At 33.5% G+C, this 23,024-nt stretch overlaps 1 protein-coding gene across 2 annotated transcripts in view; it reads right to left on the bottom strand.

The window, feature by feature from the left end:
* Window positions 1-4,241: 4,241 nt before the first annotated feature.
* Window positions 4,242-23,024, bottom strand: part of LOC149801581 (proton-coupled zinc antiporter SLC30A5-like) — a 99,042-nt gene continuing 80,259 nt past the window's right edge. For both annotated transcript variants that reach the window (XM_089955814.1, XM_089955815.1), the window contains exons 14-17: window positions 19,765-19,984; window positions 15,657-15,883; window positions 13,877-14,005; window positions 4,242-11,135 (exon numbers count right to left, since the gene is read on the bottom strand). In XM_089955814.1, coding sequence (XP_089811940.1) covers window positions 10,950-11,135; window positions 13,877-14,005; window positions 15,657-15,883; window positions 19,765-19,984 — 762 coding nt within the window. In that variant the 3' untranslated portion in view covers window positions 4,242-10,949. The remainder of the gene's footprint in view (window positions 11,136-13,876; window positions 14,006-15,656; window positions 15,884-19,764; window positions 19,985-23,024) is intronic.

Raw genomic sequence — 23,024 nt, 5'->3', positions numbered from 1 at the left:
TTTACAGCCCAGCTAGGATTATTTCAGGGCTCATACTAACATTTAATCATGTTTAAGGAAAACATATTCTTAATTCATTGCTATTGTTGATATTTCATTCTTTTTATGCTTTTCTCTCTTGTCCACTGAATATACTTTTACTTTTGACAAACACAGAATTCTTAACTTATCACTTGGCACTCTTACACATACAAACACTTTTTTTCAACCATATTGGCAGAGTAAGCACAGCATCCATTGATTTCAACATGATAAGGTGATTTCAGCTTCAAACGAAGTTAATTAATTGGCAAGTAATCCAACCAAACTTCTTGCTGAATAGATGTGGCCCAGTAAAGTAAATTTATATGAAGATCTAGTTTCTAGCTCTTTTAACCATATTTATATAGGTAAATTAATGTTTACCAATGAAATATGTTTATTTCAAATTTCAGGCACTTTTAAGGTTTTTCAAGCACTTTTCCAGTAATTATTGGAGCCAGCATCAGATTCAAGCACTTGTATAGATTATGTGAACACTGTTATTGATGGGTGTTGCATATGGTCTACATGCATGTCTCATCTTTCTCCATAATTATATTCAAGTAAGACTTATTTTAAAGCACTCCATTTTCTGTTGGTGCAAATTAGATACAATATGACCAAATGGATTGAGTTTAAACTTAATATATGGATTTGTCTATATAAAAAAATTGGGGTACAAATTTTTGTGCAGTAGTTTACAAGGAATTGGTTAAAATGTTATAACCTGTTTAAAATAATACCTAGCTATGTCTGCATAGAGTTTTGGAATTTGGAAAACTATAGTAAACAGACGTTGGAATGTTAAATCCACACAATTTTTAGAGGTGGAGCAACCAAATGTAACATGACAAACTGCTGGGGTTTGATGTGGACTTCTGCATGTTAGAAGAAATTATAGTGGATAAAACATGCCAGATACCACCTGCGAGAATGGTAACAATTAAAATAAGAGGAAAAAACCAGTGACAAAATTTTCCCATTCATAAAAATATTGTGCAGTTAGAGTATACATTTTTTAAAATCCTTTTTTATAATATGCCAAACATTCCACAATACAGTGTGAATACAAGTGTTATTTAACCTGTAAATTTCTTTATTTCGTATTTGGATGGTATTTAGCATGTCAGCAATTTCACTGACATTTAAAATGAATATGCAATGTGTAAATTATTATTATTTCAATATCAGCCAAAAAATTCCTTTGCAAAAACAAAAAAATATATAAATTGTTATCAAAATTCGAAACCTGATCAAATTTCTTATTTTTATAATTATAAAATTATTGGCCTTTATTTTAAAATATTTCTATTTTTCCTTTTATTTGTCATTTATTTTTGTTTAAAAAACATTTTAATAATTTTTATTTGCTGGAAGATTCCACATGCATAAGTTAATAAGTTCTTTTTGTCTTCTATAATACTAGTGTCAAAATTAGTATGACCACTTTGTTGGCCTAAGTGGTTAGAACATCCACCTTGAATGTGGGAGGTCATGGGCTAGTACCCTGGCAAAGTCATATCAAAGACTTATAAAAATGGTACTAGAATATGCCTTGCTTGGCACTGACCATTAATAGGTTAGTGTTAGGAGTAGTCAACCTGGTGTCGGGGATAATGTGACTGGGTGGGACATGATGTTGTATGTCTGCGGCATGATACCCCAGTGCTAGACATAACTACAGTAAAAAAACTGCCACATTGCAGACATCTTAACAATATGACTCTAATTAGTAAAGCTAAGTTAAAATTCCAAATCACACACACACTGAAAATTATTTTTATTTTTTTTGTTTGTTGTTGTTTAATATGTAGTTTAGGTACCCATACTTTGAATACTACTGGAGTATGAATTAACAAAATTGTTAAGACACGTTTATTCAGACTGCAGTCATGTGGAATGTTTGGCATATAAAAAAATATACTAAAAAAATCTATACTAGATGGATTTAATGTTGCACTCACTCTTGACAACTCTATTTTTCCAAATTAGAAAAGATTGCAAACGTGGAGCAACGTATGATTTGAAATCTGCAAGGTACGAAGCATTCACTGTTTGTGAGGTATAAGTGTTAAATAATTCTCACTTGGACTGTAAATGTATGAGGTAAATACTTTTGGAGATTTAGAGTAAGATGCAGTTTATATTCAATTACAAACTAAACAGAATTTAAATGAAGTTCACATTCATACGTTTCATTTGCAACATATTGATAATGTTGTTATTTTTTTGGACTGAAAATATACAAGAAAATGCTTGTCATTTCTTTAAGACTGCATTTTAATTCCTGTACATCATCACATTTATAGTAACAATTCAGTATATTACTGGAAAAAGATGCATGGTCTTAAATAATTAAAACAAATTTTAGGCAACATTCAAGATGTTCAAAGAAGCTGTTGTGTGTAACTTCTTACTGACTCTCAGTAAATATGTACATATTGGTTGTCATACATTAAAGTTAAATTTTTTATCTCATTTTAAATTTTTATGCGTACAAAATATCTATACATTCATGAACCAACAGCTGACGTTAACAAAGCTGACATTATCAGGCTTTGTTTTTGAGATGGAATGAGAGCAATAGTTTGATGTTTTACAACAATGCAGTTCAGATATATTGTTTAGTTCTGAAATCATTGGAGTAAAGTACCCTGCCACAGGACATGCCAAGATAACTGACCCGAGCTGAAATAATTGTAGTAAAGGACCTTGCCACAGGACATACCCTGATAGCTGACTTGGGCTGAAACAACTGGAGTAAAGCACTTTGCCATGAGACATGCCATGATAGCCAACCGGGGCTGAATCATTTGTTTAAAGGCAGAAAAATATAGTGCCTGGCAGCCCCCAGATACCAAATTTTAGCTACAGGCAAACCCAGCTTTGCCAGGCTTGTTCAAGACCAGATGCCGTATTGTGGCTGCAAGTAGTTTATGAGTAATGCATTTACTTTGACATAGGGACTAATAGTGTGTACACTAATGCTTAGAATTACTATGCCAGTGTAGTAGTTATAACGGTATTTGGGTAGAAATAACAATGCTACGTCTCTGTGGGTTCTTGTACTTTAATCAGACTTGATGATGACTACATGAAGATGAAGAAGATAAGTCCATAAAAATGAAGAAGACCAGCGCCGTATAGTATTTGGTGTGCGATAGTCATTTTCCTTGGTACAGTTTGCAAAGAATTGAATAACATTGCACTCAGAACTTGAATTTGACTCCTAGAGAGTTGTTGGAGCAGTGAATAATGGATCAGGGACAGAACAAAATGTATATGGACACTGGACATCACTGTACTGAATCTGTGAAACCAAATACTAAACACACACAAACAATAAGAAATGGTGGTTTACACCAGATATCATGTTTACATGATAATTGCACATCAAAATCATGATTGTCATTACTTGATTAAACAGAGATACCATTACCTTATTTGCATACAGACCTGTTCACCTGAATTTCCAAAACAGGACATTGTCATAAGTCAAAGTTTCCCACTACAACAAATAAAATGTACTCTTGTATTCCCATTCAGGTGAACAATGCATAAGATGTTTTACAACACAAGAAAGCACTATATACCAATAACTATACCAAAAATAAACACATAATCAGCTGATCTGGACACTGTATTTTTATGTGCAATTCACAACGGCACTTGTTTCTGTCAGTTACAGAGAAACGAAAACTGTTCACAACACACTGAATTGGTATAACCATAGTTTTCCTTTTTTAAATTACAGAAATGAGTGTAATAAAAAAGAGATGACTTATTTGTGATATATTATTCGCATTGTTTAAAATAAAATTACTATATACAATTTACAATGTACCAGGGATGTTATGGAGTGAAACAAGATTAAACTAACGAGACCTGTTTGACTATGCCCATGTTAATAGTCATTTTCTATTTTCAAGTAGCAGGGGATTATGTGACTCGGATGAAACTCGGTCAAATATTATATTACAGTGTGTTTCATAATGAGTATTTATTGATATTTCCTATTAATTTTAGCTCAAATTTTCATGAAGGATTAACATATTTTAAATAAAATTCATATCAAGCATGTCTCACAGATGAAGTTCAATGACCTGAGCACTCGTTTATTTATTCTACAAGTGATATAATCTCTTGAAGAATTGACAGTGCATGATAATCGATGTGATTTGAGCAAGGCTCAGTCATACAAAACAAAATACAAACAAGTGTAAATGTATTTTTATTCATATTGGAAGAATTTTGATACTATTCAATTTAGTCAAAACGTAATTGTTCATTTCAAATCTGTGTGTAATATATATGTTGTGAAAAACTGAAATGTACTCTAACTGGAACCACAAATATTTGGAACAACCTATAAATTTTTTTGGAAACCAGATTTCACAGTCTGGATGCCTAGTGGGCAAATAATCATCCTAGTCTCAATGCTCAATTGGTATCTAAGCTTTATGAAAATGTTCCCAACCATGTGGTAGGATTCAAACCCAGATCCTTGTGCTTGCCAGTCTGACACATTAACCACCAGGCCATAATAACATGATCATTGGAGAAATTGGTAAAATTATTCTAAATAAATAGATGCCTAAAGTAATGGTCATTGAAAAATAAAACACAAATTGCAAAATACTGACATTACAACTTGAAACGGTATTTAGATGTCCCATATTTGACACAATACTCATTCCTGTCTTAGTAGGCACACGCCCCACCTTTTCGATCAAAACTTGTTCAACAACAGCCATTACTAAGCATACATGTCTAGATCCTAGCATGCCTTGTTGGAGAGAAGCAGCTGCTAAAATCTACCTAAAACAACACAATTTCTTTGAATTGACCATCTGCTGGGTTTCTTGTTACCTCTTAAATTTGCATTTTAAATCAACCTTTAAAAATTAATTTTCCATGTACTTTATTCAGTGATCATATTTGGAGAGAGAAAACAAAAATCACTTTAGAAGATGCCCAAGGTCTCCTGAAATTGCTCACCTGGCTGAAAATTGCCTAATAGCCCAATGTAAGAGCATTTGGTCAAATCTGGGTCGGGAAGATGATTTATCTAAAACTGTCTTCCGATGCTGTTGATTGCATATGTTATGAAATTGTTCAAGGTTTTTCTATTTTTCTTTTATCTTCATCCCTGTTTTTTGGCATATCATTTGTTTAAGGATGCCACGATAGATCATTTGGTAGAGCATCAGACTAGAAATCCAAGGTCATGGGTTTGAGTCCTGCTTTGGCTCGCTGCCTCTTTGAGAAAGGCACTTAGCTCTCATTTACTTGGTAAGATATAGCCAATTATTATTAAAAGTGCTGTTAAAACACACAAAAAATATATAAAAAATCATAATTTGTGCAATAATGAAAGTCCTCATTGCCAAGATACTTTTTGTCAAAGCGGTGTTTTGAGATAAAATTGCTGAAGTGTTTTTGCTTCCAGTAACAGCTGCACTATTTTATTGCAGATTGTTTAGTGGTATCCTGAGATGAAGTTGTTAAAATAAAAAATCTTCGAGTAACAGCAGCATGATTTGATTTCAGATTGGTCTAATTTGTATAAATCTGATAGGGTTTTAAGCTAGGACAATTTCCATAAAATTTGGTCAAATTCTAAAGAGCAGTTTTTCAGCTTGTAGTTACAAGTAACTGCAGCTGTATTAAATAGCATAAAAACATCATTTGTACAGTCTTAAAAGCTCGGATGCTTTACAAATTTTCTATTTTTAGTAATATTGGCTGATTTGACGACAAATCAGATTATCTATATAAATTTGAAAGTCTTTGATGTGGGGATGCATTCTGTTAAAGTTGGTCAAGTTCTTTTGAGTGGTTTTGAGAAGAACTTGTTTTTTTTTTATTTCTAGTAATGGCAGCCATATTTGGTTAATCAGCATCATTTTACAAAATTCAGAGCCCTTCTTGTCTGGATAATTTCTATTTGGTTAATGTCTTCTGACTGGTATTTGAAGAAAAATTACTTAAATTTTTGAAAAATATTTTTATGTTGATTAACAGCAGCCGTATTCGATAATGGATCAGCATAATTTGTACAGATTTGAAAGCCCTGCATGCCAGGATGCTCTCTGTGGGGTTAGGTTAAATGATTAAAAGTAAATGTTTTTTGTAATGGCATCCATATTTGAAAGCAAATCAGCATCTGAAAAAAAATGAAAGCTCTTAATTCCATTATGTAAAATTAGGCCAATATCTGGCAAGCACTTTTTGAGAAGTTATTTAAAGGTTTTTTTTTTAAAGTAATGGTGACCATATGTGATAGCAGATTGGCAACACTTGTGCACAACTTAAGGCCCTTAATGTCAGGATACTTTCAGTCCAAAATTTGGTTAAATTCTGTTGAGCAGGTTTTTTAGTTGTTTTAAAGAATTTTTTTATTTGTGTATTGATGGCCATAATTTTTAACACATCTCATATGTACAAGTATGAAAGACATCTATGTGAGGATACTTTTTGTCCAACTTTGTTACATTCTGTTGAGTTATTTTTTTTGAAGGTTTGTCTGTTATGACTTACATTTGTTGGTGGGTCAGCATCATTTATACAAACTTAAAAGTCCTTCATGTCAGCATGATTTCTTCCAAGTCTGGTTGACATTGATCCAGAAGCCTTTTCAGAAGTTGTTGAAAACAGTAAGTATGGATGGACACACAATACATATTTGATGATCTCACCTGGCTTTTGGCCAGGTGAGCTAATATTGGAGTGCTCCCAACATAAAGGGAACTAATTCTTCTAATATGTAAATACATTTGATTATGACACTGTTTATGGCATTATTGTGTGTTTATTATAATGAATTTTAAACGCCTGAAATGATATCATGGCATCTTCAGTTTATTTACTATAATGAAAACTACTGACTGTTTTAAAATTTTATGAGAATTTGTTAACTGCAATGTTCTTAAGACTTTATTAATGCTTTATTTACAACTTAAGTTACTCGCAACCTCTCTTTGGTAAAAAGAACATTAAAGTATAATGCCGAGTATCCATAATGTGGACTATCATTATGTCCCCAGAAAAATTTCCCATGCCCCACTTATCAAAACTGCTAGACAACATGAAATCATTGTCTCCTGATGGGTAATTGGAACTTTAGTGTACTAAGTAGCCACCTGGCAGTTACCACATTTTATGTATGTTTTTGGATGCCCAAATTTGCAAAAACACCTTTTGATACTCTGTAAGATTAGGGCAATGATGCAGAATAATTACTTTTCCAGAGCTTACATTTTTAAACACAATCAGTGGAGACCTAGTGTCTCATTTGCCAGCAAGGTGGCAGTATAATTGCCAGCAACTAAACTTTGATAGAAATTAAAAAGACAAAATTTGCTTCAGTCGCTTGTGTATAGGAACCTAATTACCTTAAGTACTTGAGCTTACTTTGCAAGAAATATTTAATGTGATTATGAATTTACAGATAACTAAATAATGTTAAATTTTTTGGCTTAGGATATGCTACCATTCCGTGAAGTTCATCATGTGACAGTGTTCCTGAGAATGGCTCAGAAGTGGATACAATATCTGCATGATAAGAAATGCACAATTTCAGTAGATGTGTTATCACGTTGAATTTTTTTTTTTTAAATCAAAATGTTTTGGATGATTATTTGTTTCTTTTCTTAATGGCTTGATTCAAATAAAAATATGAGTGGTTGTCATTACACAAGAAGCCACATAATGTACTGTTAGCCCTTTACTGTGCATCAACCTAAAAGCTGAACTACCTGATTTCCACAGGATTTGTCCATTAATTCAATAATTTGGCATACCTTTAAAGTTTACCTATTGAGCAATAAGAATTGTTTTTACAGTGGGAAAATTGTTGTAGACACTGGATAGGTACTGGGTATATTTTATATCAGCAATGCTTTGGAATAAATTGTTGATTGCCATGGCAACTAGATCCAGCCTAAAATGTGTACAAAATCATGAACAAATAATATATATTTTTCAGCATTAAAAGTTATATTTAGCTTACTACCTACCTGCCAAGTCTGTCATGCTTTGATTTTTTTAAATTTCTGATTGACAAGAGCAAGATTTTCTAATTATCTGGCTTGGATTGTACAAGTTCCACCAAATATTGGCACTATAAGTGTTTTGTTTTCAGTGAAGTGTTAAAATTGAAGACTTTAAAATCAATACAATTTTGACTGTATTTACTATGCTTATGTTCCTCTTGAATATACTCCCATGGTCTATTCTGGCCTAACAATTGAATTTGTTGAAAATAATACCAAACAGCTTGGTTACTATTGTAACAATTTTTAAAAAAAACAGGTTCTATTAAGATATTAAAGCTGATTGCATATGTATCTCCAAAATATTATGATTAAGTTCAAATGGAGTTGACAAAAAGCTGAAGAATGGCAAAGAATTCACAAAAAGCATAAAGATAAAAGGAGTATAATCAACCTTACACATATTACTTGACAGACATATGTATGTACTTAGGTACTACATTATTTTGATCCAGACACAAGGAATATACCACCATGACAACTGATGATGAACCATATTCTTATATCCAAAGATAAGAATTTTATCAAGAAAAACCAAGATCAGCTTTAAATGCATTACAATATTTTCCTGTTGTTGCACAATTTAAATATGTGGAATGCTGGATTAATTGTTTTGCATCATGGAAGAAATGTGAATGAAAAACTGCAAAATATAAATATATGTTTTGGGTATAAACTGGGTAAAAATATAACACCTTTTGGCAATGATACTAAAACTACAGGGGGCCCCGAGTGGCCGAGTGGTCTAAAGCGCTCACCGTTACGGATCACTGCCATCTCACCTCTGTCTGCGTGGGTTCGAGTCTCAGATTCGGCCAATGTGGATATGTGAGAAAGCTTGCCAGTAGCTTCTCGAGGGTCGGTGGTTCTTTCCGGGGATTTCCCGGTTTCTTCCTCCACCATTAATACTGGCCACCATGTATAGCCTATCGCGTGCTGAAAAATGGCGTTAAACCCTACAACAACAACAACAACAACTAAAACTACAGCACTTTTTCTTAATGAGATTGAAATGTGAATTATTAATAATATTCTAGCAGGTGTCAAGAATATCATACGAAGCCTGTTTCTATAGTTTGTCTTGAAGCACATAGTGTAATGTATCTGAAAACATAATCAGAAAATAATTATTAATCGTGCACTCTTGAACAAAAAAAACAGCTGTCAAAAGAAAGAACTTGAAATAAATGTTTGCATTCAAGTTCGGATAGCAGTTTCAGTACATCGTATGTGTGTGACTTGGACAATGGAAAGAATCTCCTCAAAGCTGGCTTATTCAAATCTAACACTCAAAACTCAAATTTCAAAGGGGCACCTTTGACAAAAGTGTCACATTTTTGGGCAAAGTGTCAAGTTTTGAAACATAAGAAGGATATACTGGCATAAACATTTTTCAACCAAAGAACACACCTTCAGTCACAATATTTAGGATGTTCTTTTCAAAATAAAGAACAAAGAAGCTTTCACTCATAGAAGAATTCTATATTAAATAAAGCAATAATATATGTATTAACAGAACTGAGACCAGTTTCAATGTTTTTTGGCGAACTGTGCAATGGAAGAAAGGGCAGAGGAAAATGCATTACAAGCAAGTATGGTAGGGCATCCTTTTACTTGTATCTTGTTTGCATACCGAATGCCAGATGTCAGATTTTTAATGATTATTAAAAAATATGAACAGCTGTATATAAAATCTAATTTTAGAAAATGCCTTCATAAGCCATTAAGTAATGAAGGAGCAAAGAAGATACATTCATCTTTCATTTCACAATATCGTTTTGTGGATTAGGATGAAATTTAGGACATGTGGAGTTATTTTATGATCAATCTGGCATAGTAGATGTTTTGCTCATTAGGAATCATTAAAGATTTTCTTGTGAGTAAATAGTAAACTAAATGAATATTGTCATTACTGACACATGGAATAAATATTAAATAATTTTCATTTAATTAATAATTAATAGTAATGCTTTATTAATTTTCAATCAAGATGAACCTTACGAGGAAGAATATCTTAACTAGAGAGAGTCATTGGTAGTGGGAATGTATGTCTCTAAAATAATGACAGCCAAAACAATATGTGGAACATAGCTGTCTAATATAACAGACATATGAAATGCATTCAGTTCGTAATTGCATCATTCTTTTTTGAACTTTGAAAAAATGACAAAAGAAGCAATAATTGGATGTCTTTGAACAAGTATTTAATTGAATCTAAATTATTGTACAATAAATTATATTTCAGTCAACAGGCTTGCGTAGGTAAAACTTACTGGAAATTATGTGAAGTAAATCTTGAATAAATAGAACATCAATGATAATGTCTCTTGGAACATGAAGCCAAATAATGAGTGGATAAAGGATTTTATTTGACTCAAACTATTTAAATGGTTACCTTGTTAATATGTACCTTTAAGGACAAAGAGAAAACCTATAATTTTTCCAATTTCCAAATTAGGTTATGCCTGCTGCCCAAATAAAAAATATAGTACATTTTATACAAAAAAAGAAAAGTTATGTTACCTATCATTAAAAGGTAAATCCAATGTCATATAAATGCAGATCCAAGTTTTGGTTTTTAAAAAAATTTATTGTCTAAAAATAGTTATTAAATATTTGACACAGTTTTTAAAAAAATATTTGACACCATAAATCGTAATACCTTCTTTGGAGGAGTGCTGACATGCAGCTGTTTTAGTTCAATTGTCCACATTATGTAAACTCTAAATTTACACTAGAAGTACATTTTAAGTTTTGTACAGTTATGAACAAAACTTACATTAACTGAAAACAACTGAAACTGTTATCATTGGGGAACTAGTACTGCATAAATAAAATCCAAGGTGAAAATGAAATTCAATCTGGCAAAATCCATCATATAGATTTAATCTCTGCGATGGCTGTGGATGACTTGAGCTGAGGGCTGGTTTGATCTGCTGGTGAAAATGAAACCATTTGATCATAGCTAGCACACAGTCCTGACAAATGCTGAAAGTAGGCTTCTTTCTCCACCTGAACTGTAAGATGTGAAACACCAATCTCCTTGAATACTGATGTCACCTGCAAGAAGAAAAGAAATAAGATACAAGTTTGGAGTTAAGAAATGAATTCAATGATTAAGACAAAATGTCATATTTTACCTGTGTTAATTTTAGACAATGAGATTAAGACATCACTGAATATTCTGTGATGTCTGAGTAAATTCTTTGGATTTATTTTTTTGGGATGTATTTTCATGTGACCTGATGTGGAATCCAAATAAACTGCTTACTGGGTTTAATTTTTGCCAAGAAGTTAATAAGCAACAAACTGTCCAGATCAGATCAAGTTCAGCAGCTGTGGTGCATCTTTGGGTAAGGCACATTACTCTTATTGCCTCAACACTATTTAGCCTATATAGTCTTGGTGTGCCCTAAAGCAGAACCAAGGCCAACCAATCAAACAAATTGTATTGAACATGCAACCAATAAATGTCTGTATCACATGGCATTCACTTTGGATGGTGTCTTGATGTCACACCATGAATATATCAATACCATGTGGAATAACACCCAGTGAGCCATGGTGGCTCAGTGGTCAGCATCAACTACTCAGGACCGAGAGGGCGAGGGTTTTAATTTTACCATCAGACCAACCTTGGTCATCTACCATGGTGTGCCTTTTGGCAAGATATTTTAATCCAACAGAACTAAATAACCTACTTGTGTTGCTATGCTGTAAAGCACCATCTCACTAACATAATACCTAGCACTGTCATTCAGTGGAATGCCTGTTCCATTGTGTAAGATACAGAATCTAAGACTTATTGTCATTACCATAATGACTGTAAGACTGGGACACTATTAACATTGGGACACTATTAAGATTGGGACACCTTGAATACTTATAACAATAATTTTTCATGGTCTATAAAAGTTGGGACATTTAATCAGAATAAATTTTGTTGTGTAATATAAATCTTTAGATGCCTTAGACATTTTTTTCTACTTGCCTGTAGACATATTTGTAACATTATTTAAAATAAGAAAAAAATTACTTTGTGAAAGGTATGGAATTACCATTATGATGGAACTGTCATAAATTAATATAAATTGTTTGAAAAAAATATATATTTAATTTTACTCTGTTTTCTTCTGTTTCTATTTAAAATAGGTGTAATTTCCATGGACAATGATGATCATTTAGCATGACCATGATGGTGCACCCATGTTAACAACAATTTATTTTTCTCTATAGTTTGTTTTCTCTTTGCAGTTTTAACATTATTCCATTAAACTCTTTGAAAACCACCAGCAGTTCAATTTTTTGCCTAAAAAATTCCTAACTTATTGAAATGTAGTACCAGTATTTCAACAGTGAAACTTGTGCCTGCGTATGTTTCATCATTCACAATGTGTTACCTTTGTTATGTCCTAGCATCACTGCTTGTAAACTGAAGATTTTAACTTGCACTTACTGAAATAAATCTATGGGATTCAAATCACAGACACCATTGCATGAAACTTAATGTTTTTAAAAAAAACAATAAAGAAGTCCCAGAAATAATGGTTTGAAAGTACTTGCAATAATAGCACAATAGCCATTTGCTTTGGTGTAAGTGACCTTAAGTGCATGTTAACTTGGCTTCAGTAATCATGCTAATTATCTAGGAAAGGGTAGATTCACAATGAAGTACTACACCAGTGATGGTTATAAATCCACTTAAGATTGTAAAACTGTTAACTGGAATGAACTAATGTTGTAGAACAAATGGATGCCAGCATTTCCTCCAGACAAAATCCCCTCTTCACTTAAACCAATTCAGGATTTAAACAGTTAACTGAGCTTGACTTCTGTCATAAAACAAACATAATTACTGTTTGATAAACTGCTAATTATAATAAAAGGGAGATGCCAAAAGAACCAGATTGCCAAAATCAACAGTGTGTTGAAATTAAGATTTGTATTAAACAAAACATGAAACAAAAATGGATCGATGAAAATCTAGTTGGATCTTTATTTGGCATTTTTACCTATATTAATTATAACTGTTTAATGAATATATAACAATTATTATAATCATATGAGGCCATTTGCTTAATCTATTTATAAATATTGATCAAACATTTGTCTTTTGATACGGATTAAATTACTCTGAAGGACCACTTGTGTGAATGAAAAAGTGTACCTCATGAGCATGTCAAACAAAGTAAATAAAGCAGCAATGGACATATAACTAAAATGTGATCTGGAAGAAGGAGTAATGGTAAAAGGAATAAGCATGGATATAAATGGCGCTAAGCATGATATGCACTGAGTAAGTAATCTGCACTATAAAGGTATATTTTTGGTCTCAGAGTAAGCACTATGCAGCCCATGATTTGTTAAGTTTTTCATTACTTTCATATTTTTTCTACTTCATGTTGGAAATATCCCAAAAATATGCACATACAAAATAATTATAACATAAAAGCAATCATAGTAGTTTATAACAATTTAATGATGTGTTAATTGAGCAAGTACAAGTCTGACACATGTAGTAATCTTGCTGATTATATCTTATAAGTCTGTAAATATGTATCTCGAAACAGTTGTCTTAAGTGTTGGAAAGCAGAAAAGGTTATATTTTTTGTGTGTTTAGGTCTTGAGACAAGAAATATGATTATTTCTTGTGTCCCAAGACTTACAATCATCACGGCAAAATATGAAATGTGTCAGTAGCTCATAGCAAACTATAATCTTCCTTTGATAATTATCATGTGTACACTTGTCTAAAATTCTCTATGCACAAAAATCCATCCATCAAATGGCACAGTTCTTACCTGTGCTATAATTCTCTGCTCACTAGCTGTATGTGAAACTTGCACATGGACAGATCCCATTATTTTACTCGATGTGTGGCACCAGAAATGAGGTTCTCTATATCCAACAATGCCATCTATGGACAAAATCTGTTAAAAAATAATGAATAGTTTTTTTAAAAGTTACAGTAAAAAATATCTACTGATTTCTTGTGTTCAAGTAAAACATTTAACATGAAGCTGGTTGAAATTCACCAATATAATATAGCTAGCCAAATCTTCTATTTTCACTTACAACTATTTGATAACTGATGGGGCTACATCATGATCAAGTATGATATAAATAATACAGATTATTAAGACAATCAAACAAGTTTCATTTTAAAGCCCCAATGCCACCATTATATGCCAAATCATCTGAATAATATTGAATCTTGAAACATATTGGTCCTAAAAATCATTGGGTTCCATTAAGACCAAATAATATCGACACTTCATCACATTGTGAGCCATGCAATTTCTCCATCCAACTGAGAAACCCTGCCATTTTTCATGTGTACAAATTAATCCGATGTTGATCAGTAACATCCATGGGTTAACTGATTCCAGTTAAAAGCTGGAACACAAGATTTGATAATGTCACCATTGTAAACATAAAAAGTCAACAACATACAATATCAGATTGTCTTCAGTCCAATTTCAGCCTCCAAAGTTTTCCAGTCCACCAGCTGATCAATAACATTCAATTTTAAATGTTTCTAATAAATGCTTTTATAAAACTCAGATTAGGTTTTAAAAATGGGCTTTCCTCTCTTCATTCCCTCTCGATCAACTTGTATGCCATATGTGAATGTTGTTGTTATTAGATTAGTCACTAACGGAATTTGTCAAATGTATCACATCACTACTTTTGCATCACTCCCAAGAAAGAACGGAATTACAAGTAACTTCATCTTTTGAATAAAGGCATGGAATCTCTTAATTCTGAACTGAATATTTGAATGTTGTTTAAACCTAACATCTTAATTACTTCAAAGAATGGTTTATGTCAGATAGTTTTTTAACAAAATCATTTCCTTCCATCTAAATTTGAAGAATGGTGACATTCATGATAAACGGCTTTAAAATTTGCCAGTTATCACCCAGATCTAGTGTGAGCATGGAAAATGTACATTTACCAGCAGCCAATGAAAGGGCTCTTACCGCAGGATTGGAAACAACTTGTCAGCTAGATTGTCAAATAAATTTATGGACCCTGACATCACAGCTCAAAAACCATTCCACATATTCTGAAGCAATCTGGCATGAACACTGTCTCATGCACTTACATGTACCTCATATGGGTTTTGTCTCAATTACTATAAGGCATAAGGTACAAACATAAGCAGTATACAGTCTGAGAGTGCTGGGACCATATGGTAGTTTCAGTAGAAGTCTCGATATAAGTGAGGAACAGGAAGAAATGGGATAGTTCATCAACAAAAGTCTCATCATTTGCACACCTGTGTGATAGGTCAGTTCGATGTGGCTTTCTCATTGTGGTCAATTCCATGTGGCTTTCTCATTGTGGTCAGTTGCATCATGTATATACCATAGGTTTTCTTATGCAATAATTCTTTTTTTTAATTTTAGGTATAACATCCTTCTGTAAAAATTAAAAAGGTAAAAATATACATGTGAAAAATCACATTTACTTGGTCCATACACCCATAAAATAAATATAAAAAGAGAAATTCTCCAAAAAGAATTACATCACTTAAAAAAGCCTATTATATTCTAGTAATAAAGGAAATAGTCTTGCCTTCTCTAAAGCTCTATCCATGTCATCTTCACGATCCACTGGCGTTCTTAAAAGGAGAATGACTGATGTTTCTTTTAGCAGTGGTAAAACACTAAGCATGATCATTGTGGCGATAAAAATTGAACAAATTGGATCTGCGATGTTCCAGCCAAAATTCTCAATGAGTAATGATGAAATTATAACTCCCACACTTCCCAATGTGTCAGCTAACACATGAAGGAAAACACCTGAAATTTAATGTGAAAAAATTAACCACAGAACATCTGTAGCAAGAGATATCTGACAGGTACATGACATACCTGTTCTGTGTTTAATAGTCCTCAATGTAGGTGTGTGTGTGTGTGTGTGTGTGTGTGATTTGGAGTTTGAACATAGCTTTAACAATTATTCAGTCATATCGCTACAATGTCTACAGTGTGGCAGTTTATAGTAATGTCTAGCACTGTGGCATCATGCTGCAGACATGTAGCATGATGTCCCACCCAGTCATATTATCTGACACCAGGCTGACCAGTCCTAACACTAACCTCTTAATGCTGAGCACTTAGCATGGCAGCTGTTAGTACCATTTTTATAAGTCTTTGGTATCATATGACACAGCCAGGTTTTAACCCATGACCTCCCACATCCAAGGTGGATGCTCTAACCACTAGGCCAATGGAGCAGTCCTCCTAACGTAGGCACTAGCAGGGTTGACAATAGAGATTATAGACTAACATGTCTCAATGAAATGAGATCTCTGGACAAGATATGTGCTATTGAACTGCAATTACCATGCAAAAACTATTATTTTCTTATTATATTTGCTATGACCCTGATCACTGACCCTCAGACCACAGAATGTAAAGAATTTCTTGCCTTAAATGCAAACCATCCATAAAGTTTCACCTGGAAACTTTCTAGCAAACAAATATTCTTGTGTGAAACCTATCTGCAAACACCTTGATAGTTGACCTTTCAACCCTCAACTTGACCTTAAGTGCAAGCCCTTCAAACACTTTGCCAAAATTCAAAGGTACTATCCTAACACCATTTTTTTTTCCATTGCAGTCTGAGTAATTTTGTTTTTTTACCTTCTGACCCCGAATTCAACAGGCTTACTTAGTCAAAGCCTAAGTCATCCACATACTTTGGTGCAGATTCAAGATCAAGAATTGAAATTTCTGTCCAGATCATTTTTCAGTTACAATGACCTCAATAATTTACCTATTGATTCCAAAATTAATAGGTGCCTGTCTTGTCTGAAATGTAAGCCATCCACAAAACATTTGGGCATGGTGTGTGGCATTGGACTTTAGTATTATTTTTGTGGAAACTGTTTTCCTTCTTGCAACCCTCCCACCTTGACCCATACATGTACAAAATTTAATCAAGGCATGTATGTATGTCTTAAGTTTTAACAGCACATAAGCACAATACTGGCCATGTGGTGGCAATTAAAAGTTATTTTTTAGATTCTGTCACCTAAATCTTTGACTTTTTGATTCCGCAATGAATAGGTGTCTTCCTTATCTAAAATGCAATCCAGTGTTATGTATACCTATATTATGTGTATTATCATTCATGATTATAGTTAGCTAATGACATTTTTAATACTAATATTGTATGATCATAGCCTGCTCTTTAAAGATGAGTCATATATCTAGTGCATAGATTCATTCATAAAATTCCAAGGTTTAGTCATTCTACTAGTAAAAGTAAACATCATGTGATCTGACAAGGACATAAGTTCTAGTGAAAGGCCATACTGGCCTAATTTCCTGATTAATCAGTGTAAATCAGCTGATCTATTTACAGACAGTGATTTCAAAATGTCAATATGATTCATTCAAGCCTCATACTGCAATTTGTCTTGCATTTTAGTAATCCATATAATAATAGAATTAAGTAGAAATATGCATTCTTAGCAGTACAACCAGTCATGGAAATTATATAGTTATACTGAGATTAATTCATTTATTTAATTTAATCGTTCACTGGCATTCAATTGCTTGAAATATTTCAGATTAATTGGAATAATCACTGTCAATAAATAACTGTGAATCCACTTAAAGACATTTGGATATTTAATAGCTATCATGGGAGTACTGTGAATTAATTTGAAGACCATTTTAACTTATGCTGTTATGGAATTACTGTGAATTAATTTAAAAACATTTTGGGATTATATCATAATGATTCTTCTGTACTGTTGATATATCATATTGAAATTGTTGTGCACAAAAAAATTAAAAGTCAAACAGTGTATAAGAAACCCCAACTGATGACAGTTTAACATGAATTGTTCTTCTGTGACTTATTTTATTCATTTAATGTTTGTTGTTAGATCTCAGTGCAGAATGTATGCAAGGGAATGTGGACTAAGTATTTGCTTTTGTTTGTGATGTCATTCACTTGAAACAATTTGTATCCATCCACTAGTATTTCAATATTTTTTGCAAAATGTACAGAGCTTGTAACTGTTGAGAGAAAACAATTATCAGTAAAAGCAAGGTGAAAATCTCTTTAAGAACTAATTGCTGATTCTTTTAACATTTCATGGGTGTAATGAACTGGTAGGTGAAGTATAAATTTAGTGTTGATGTGGATTCAAATATGTATACTTTACCTACCAGTTTCATATACTGACTTAAATTAAAAAAGGTAACAATCAGTTATAAAATAACTGAATATTGTTAACAAGTATATTATGTCTGTGGAATTGTTAGAGCACACTATGAGGAACTACTGTTTTTCTGATGAACATGTAAGAAAATGGCAGTCTAGTAAAAAATAATTTGAAAAACTTGCAAAACTTTCACGAAGGTGAACCATTATAAATAATCATAAATATGTAGTTACTGAAGATGAAAAATGAAGATTATACAATTCTGTAAAAGGTAGATAAAATCAAAGATAAAAGCAAAATTATAAAATCCATAAAATATTGAGTCAAAATATGTTCGGGAAAAATATCAATGTTTTTTCTTACAGTTCTTGTTGCCACATTTTGTAAAGAAAAGTGAAAACATAAATGATCATGCTGAAAACAAATTATCATGCTGAAAACAAATTCTGACTACAATGATCTTGACAACAAAATATTGGCCCCATTTCCTTTTACTTTTTGTAAATTTACACTGGCAGAACACAAGCTTAAATAGGCACTATTTAATTATATATATCCAATATTGTGCTGACATGCCCTTAAAACACATATACATACATGTATGCATGCATGTGTGTGTGCATGCATGTGTATGCATGTGCTTACAGACAGACATCGTACATACATCCATACATACATACATACATACATACACACACACATACATACATACATACGATATCACATAAAGCATGCAAAAACCTCTTGAGTTCATGAGCTAACAGCAAAAGATGACCAAAGACAGAAAGAGATGAAATACAGGTCATAACAAGCTTCAGTTTTACAATTTCTGCATGAGTGCTTGAGAAATGATAGTAAACTCAAAATGTAAACCAAGTCAGTGAAGTTTAAAATATGGACTATAATGACCCACTACTGAAACAAAGGATTAGTGATTATCAATTCAAGATAAGATAGTATGAAAATAGCAGACATCATCAGAAGACTTCTGTCAAAAAAACCATGGCAATATTATTCTTCATTCAGGAGAAGAAGCAGAAACAAGGTTTTCAAGATGGTCACTGCAGCAGCCATATTGGAACAAAATAAGGGCCAAATTCATTTAAGACAAACTATATATCCTAAAAAGTCTTTCAGTGAAAACACCAAGTTGATCTGACCATTCATTCAGGAGTAGTGATACCAAGATTTCAAGCTGGCCACAGTGGTGGCCATATTGGATTTCTAAGCAGCACCATTTTCATTTAGGACCAACTAAACCTTGGAATGAATGTGATTTAGGAGGAGTAGTAATAACATGTGCCAATAGACTGATATATACTGAGTGGACAATGAACACCAGACAAAAGACCATAACATAATCTATCCTAGTCTGTAACCAGATGAGCTAAACATTGGGCTTTCACTAATCTGCCATTAATTATTATTAAAGATGTGGGCATCTCTCATTTGGATATAAACACATACAAATACATTCCAACTACTATCTGTAAATCTTACCCTCCATGTTTGTGTTGTGAGCCTCACATCCTCCTGAGTGACTATGACCATGACTTGCATGGGAATGCCCATGACCTGCATGGGAGTGACCATGACCTTGACTTGTGGGAAGGCTATCACTATGGCTGCTGTGTCCATGACCTCCATGACTATGACCATGAGAACTTCTGAAGGCAACTATTCCTATGAGATTTACCAAAAGACCTGTAACTGATACTACCTGCAAATGAAAGATAAAGTTCCATGCAATCTTCTATGGTGGTCACCTCCCTTCAACAATTACCTCTCACTTTCAGTTAGTGTCTGATTGCCACAACTCTCATTTTCCAGTTATATTTTACCTCCCCCTAAGTTGGGGATAGAATTTCTGTAAGTAGCTGACAAATTCGGCTCCAAGAATTCAATCATCTTGTTAACCAGAAAAGAGCTACACCATAGAACTTCCATCCTGAATCCTGCTTCCAATACAGTTATAATTTTAGTGGTCACCCTAATAGTAATCTAACAGTATTTTACTTATTCTTTCCTTCTCTGTTATATTTAAAATTTTAAAATAGAAATTCATGCAGTACTTCAACATTTTCTTACTTGACAAATTTAGTCCTTTTTGCAATTATAAAATACACTACAATAGCAGTCGGGGCCCCGAGTGGCCGAGTGGTCTAAAGCGCTGTCCGTTACGGACCACTGCCATCTCACCTCTGTCTGCGTGGGTTCGAGTCTCGGATTCAGCCAATGTGGGTATGTGAGAAAGCTTGCCAGTAGCTTCTCGTGGGTCGGTGGTTCTTTCCGGGGTTTTCCCGGGTTCTTCCTCCACCATTGATACTGGCCGCCATATATGGCCTATCGTGTGCTGAAAAATGGCGTTAAACCCTACAACAACAACAACAACAACAACAATAGCAGTCATCAGTGACTTTGCAATGTATCCTGGTGGAGATCCAGACAAACCTTGAAATTTTCTGTTGCCAAATAGGTCTTTTTTTAATAACTAAATTCAATTGTAATCTGAAAGATTGGATCCCTTCCAGTGATTCTGGTGACTGCAAGCAGCCACACAGCTCCCATAAACAGCAACCTTCCTTATGCAGCCAAAGTTGTCCTACCTATTAACAAAGATAGGCTTCACTGTATAACAGCATGTTTTGTATGCACACAGAGTAATTAAACCAAAGCAAAATATTTTTTTAAGAATAATCTTTACAACTGAGCTTTTCTCAGAGACTAGAAATGTGTCCAGATGACACAGATGTTCTGGCCAATATGATGCAACTTAATGGCAAAGTCAAAAAAGTCATAACGGAACTAAATTTGGACAGAAGAAAGGGGATAATCAAACTGTCCTGCACCTTTTTAATGTCAATCCTTATACCAAATGTTGTTTTGAATCAACTGAAAACAAAATTTGCAACAAGACAGGACAGAATGAATGGGCATGGGTAACATTATATACTATCTCCATGTGGAGATGGGTAACATTATACACCACTCCAAATGGGCATGGGTAACATTGTATTCCATTTCCATACGGACATACATAACATTATATACCTCTCAATATGGACATGGGTAACAATATATTACATCTACATATGGATATGGGTAACATTATATGCAACTACATAACGACATGGGTAACATAATATACCTCTCCATATGGACATGGGTAACATTATATTCCATTTCCATACAGACATACATAACACTATATACCTCTCAATATGGACATGGGTAACAATATATTACATCTACATATGGATATGGGTAACATTATATGCAACTACATAACGACATGGGTAACATTATACACCACTCCAAATGGGCATGGGTAACATTGTATTCCATTTCCATACAGACATACATAACATTATATACCTCTCAATATAGATATGCAGGGATCGTCCTGGGCTTCGCCAATGTCGCAAATTGCGATTTTTTTTCCTTATTGGCGACAAAAATATCCCATCTGGCGATTTTTTTGGCGACATACTTTTTGGTTATTTAATTTATACATACAATCGTGGATTTGGACTGGATAAATTAAAAGGCAGAACGAAAGGAAGCCACAAACTTGACTAAGCAATGCATTGGTATCAATCTGTTACACAAACAATCCTTTGTTCTTATTGACAACCCCATCTTTACAGTGCATTGTTACATCATAATCTGCTTATGCTGACATCTGGGCTGAGTACTGTATGCTGCGATACAGTCAATCATGCTACCGCACTATACCTACAACTGACCGACTTCTGAAGACGCGAATAGAACAGATACAATTAATTGTATGGCTAATCCTTCTGTTTTTTTTATACATATACCAATACAATAGTTTTGCTGAACCTTCATAGAAAACTGATAAGCTTTGAAGTATAAATACAAAGCAAATGGAAACAATCTAAATCACAATTACATCTGTCGCCAGTGCAGCATTTTACTCATTGATCTTTTCCTTTTGCCATCAGTCCTGTGTTACGGCTGCAGAGACTTAAACTCCGCAACCAGAAATAGCAAAAAAAGAACAGTTTTGCATAATTAATAATAATTATTTATTTCTCAAAATACAGGAGTGAAAGAATCCCTAAGTTGGGTGTGAATTTATGCTTATATATACGGTCCAATATTGCCAGGTGTTGACTCGTGTAAGTTTCATTCGTGGGAATGGAGATCCTATTTTTCTTGTCGAGAAAATTTATATAGCATTCAGTGATCATTCTTGGGATTTAGGAAGCAATTCGCTACAAGCTTTGTGAAGCTAGCCATAAGGGGGGGGGGGGGCTGCTGAGAGACTACTGGTGTCACCTGTCAGCACTGTACACTGTGAACGTGGATTCAGTAAGATGAACTTCATAAAAACTGACATCAGAAATAAGCTCTGCATCTCATCTCTCGAGAATTTAATGAGAATCAGCATGTACAGATGTGAAAAATTAGACTTTGAAACTGCATTCAACAAGTGGGCAGCCCTAAAATCGCGACGGATCTTCATGTAACACTTTGTAACATTTTGTTAATGCTTCTTGTAATTAAAGTATTAACTAATCCATCTTTTGTCATTTTCATTGCCTGTTACATTAATAGACTAAATTAACACTTGGAAAAATGTACACTACTTTTTTTGGCGACACTTTTTGAAAATTGGCGACAAAATACTGAGGTTGGCGATTTTTTTGGCGACAGCTTTTTAAAAGCCAGGACCATCTCTGGATATGGGTAACAATATATTACATCTACATATGGATATGGGTAACATTATATAC

This window comes from Sinohyriopsis cumingii, chromosome 4, assembly GCF_028554795.1.
Source record: "Sinohyriopsis cumingii isolate HCF-2022 chromosome 4, ASM2855479v2, whole genome shotgun sequence".
Taxonomy (NCBI): Eukaryota; Metazoa; Mollusca; class Bivalvia; order Unionida; family Unionidae; genus Sinohyriopsis; species Sinohyriopsis cumingii.
This window is presented reverse-complemented; position numbering and strand designations above follow the sequence as displayed.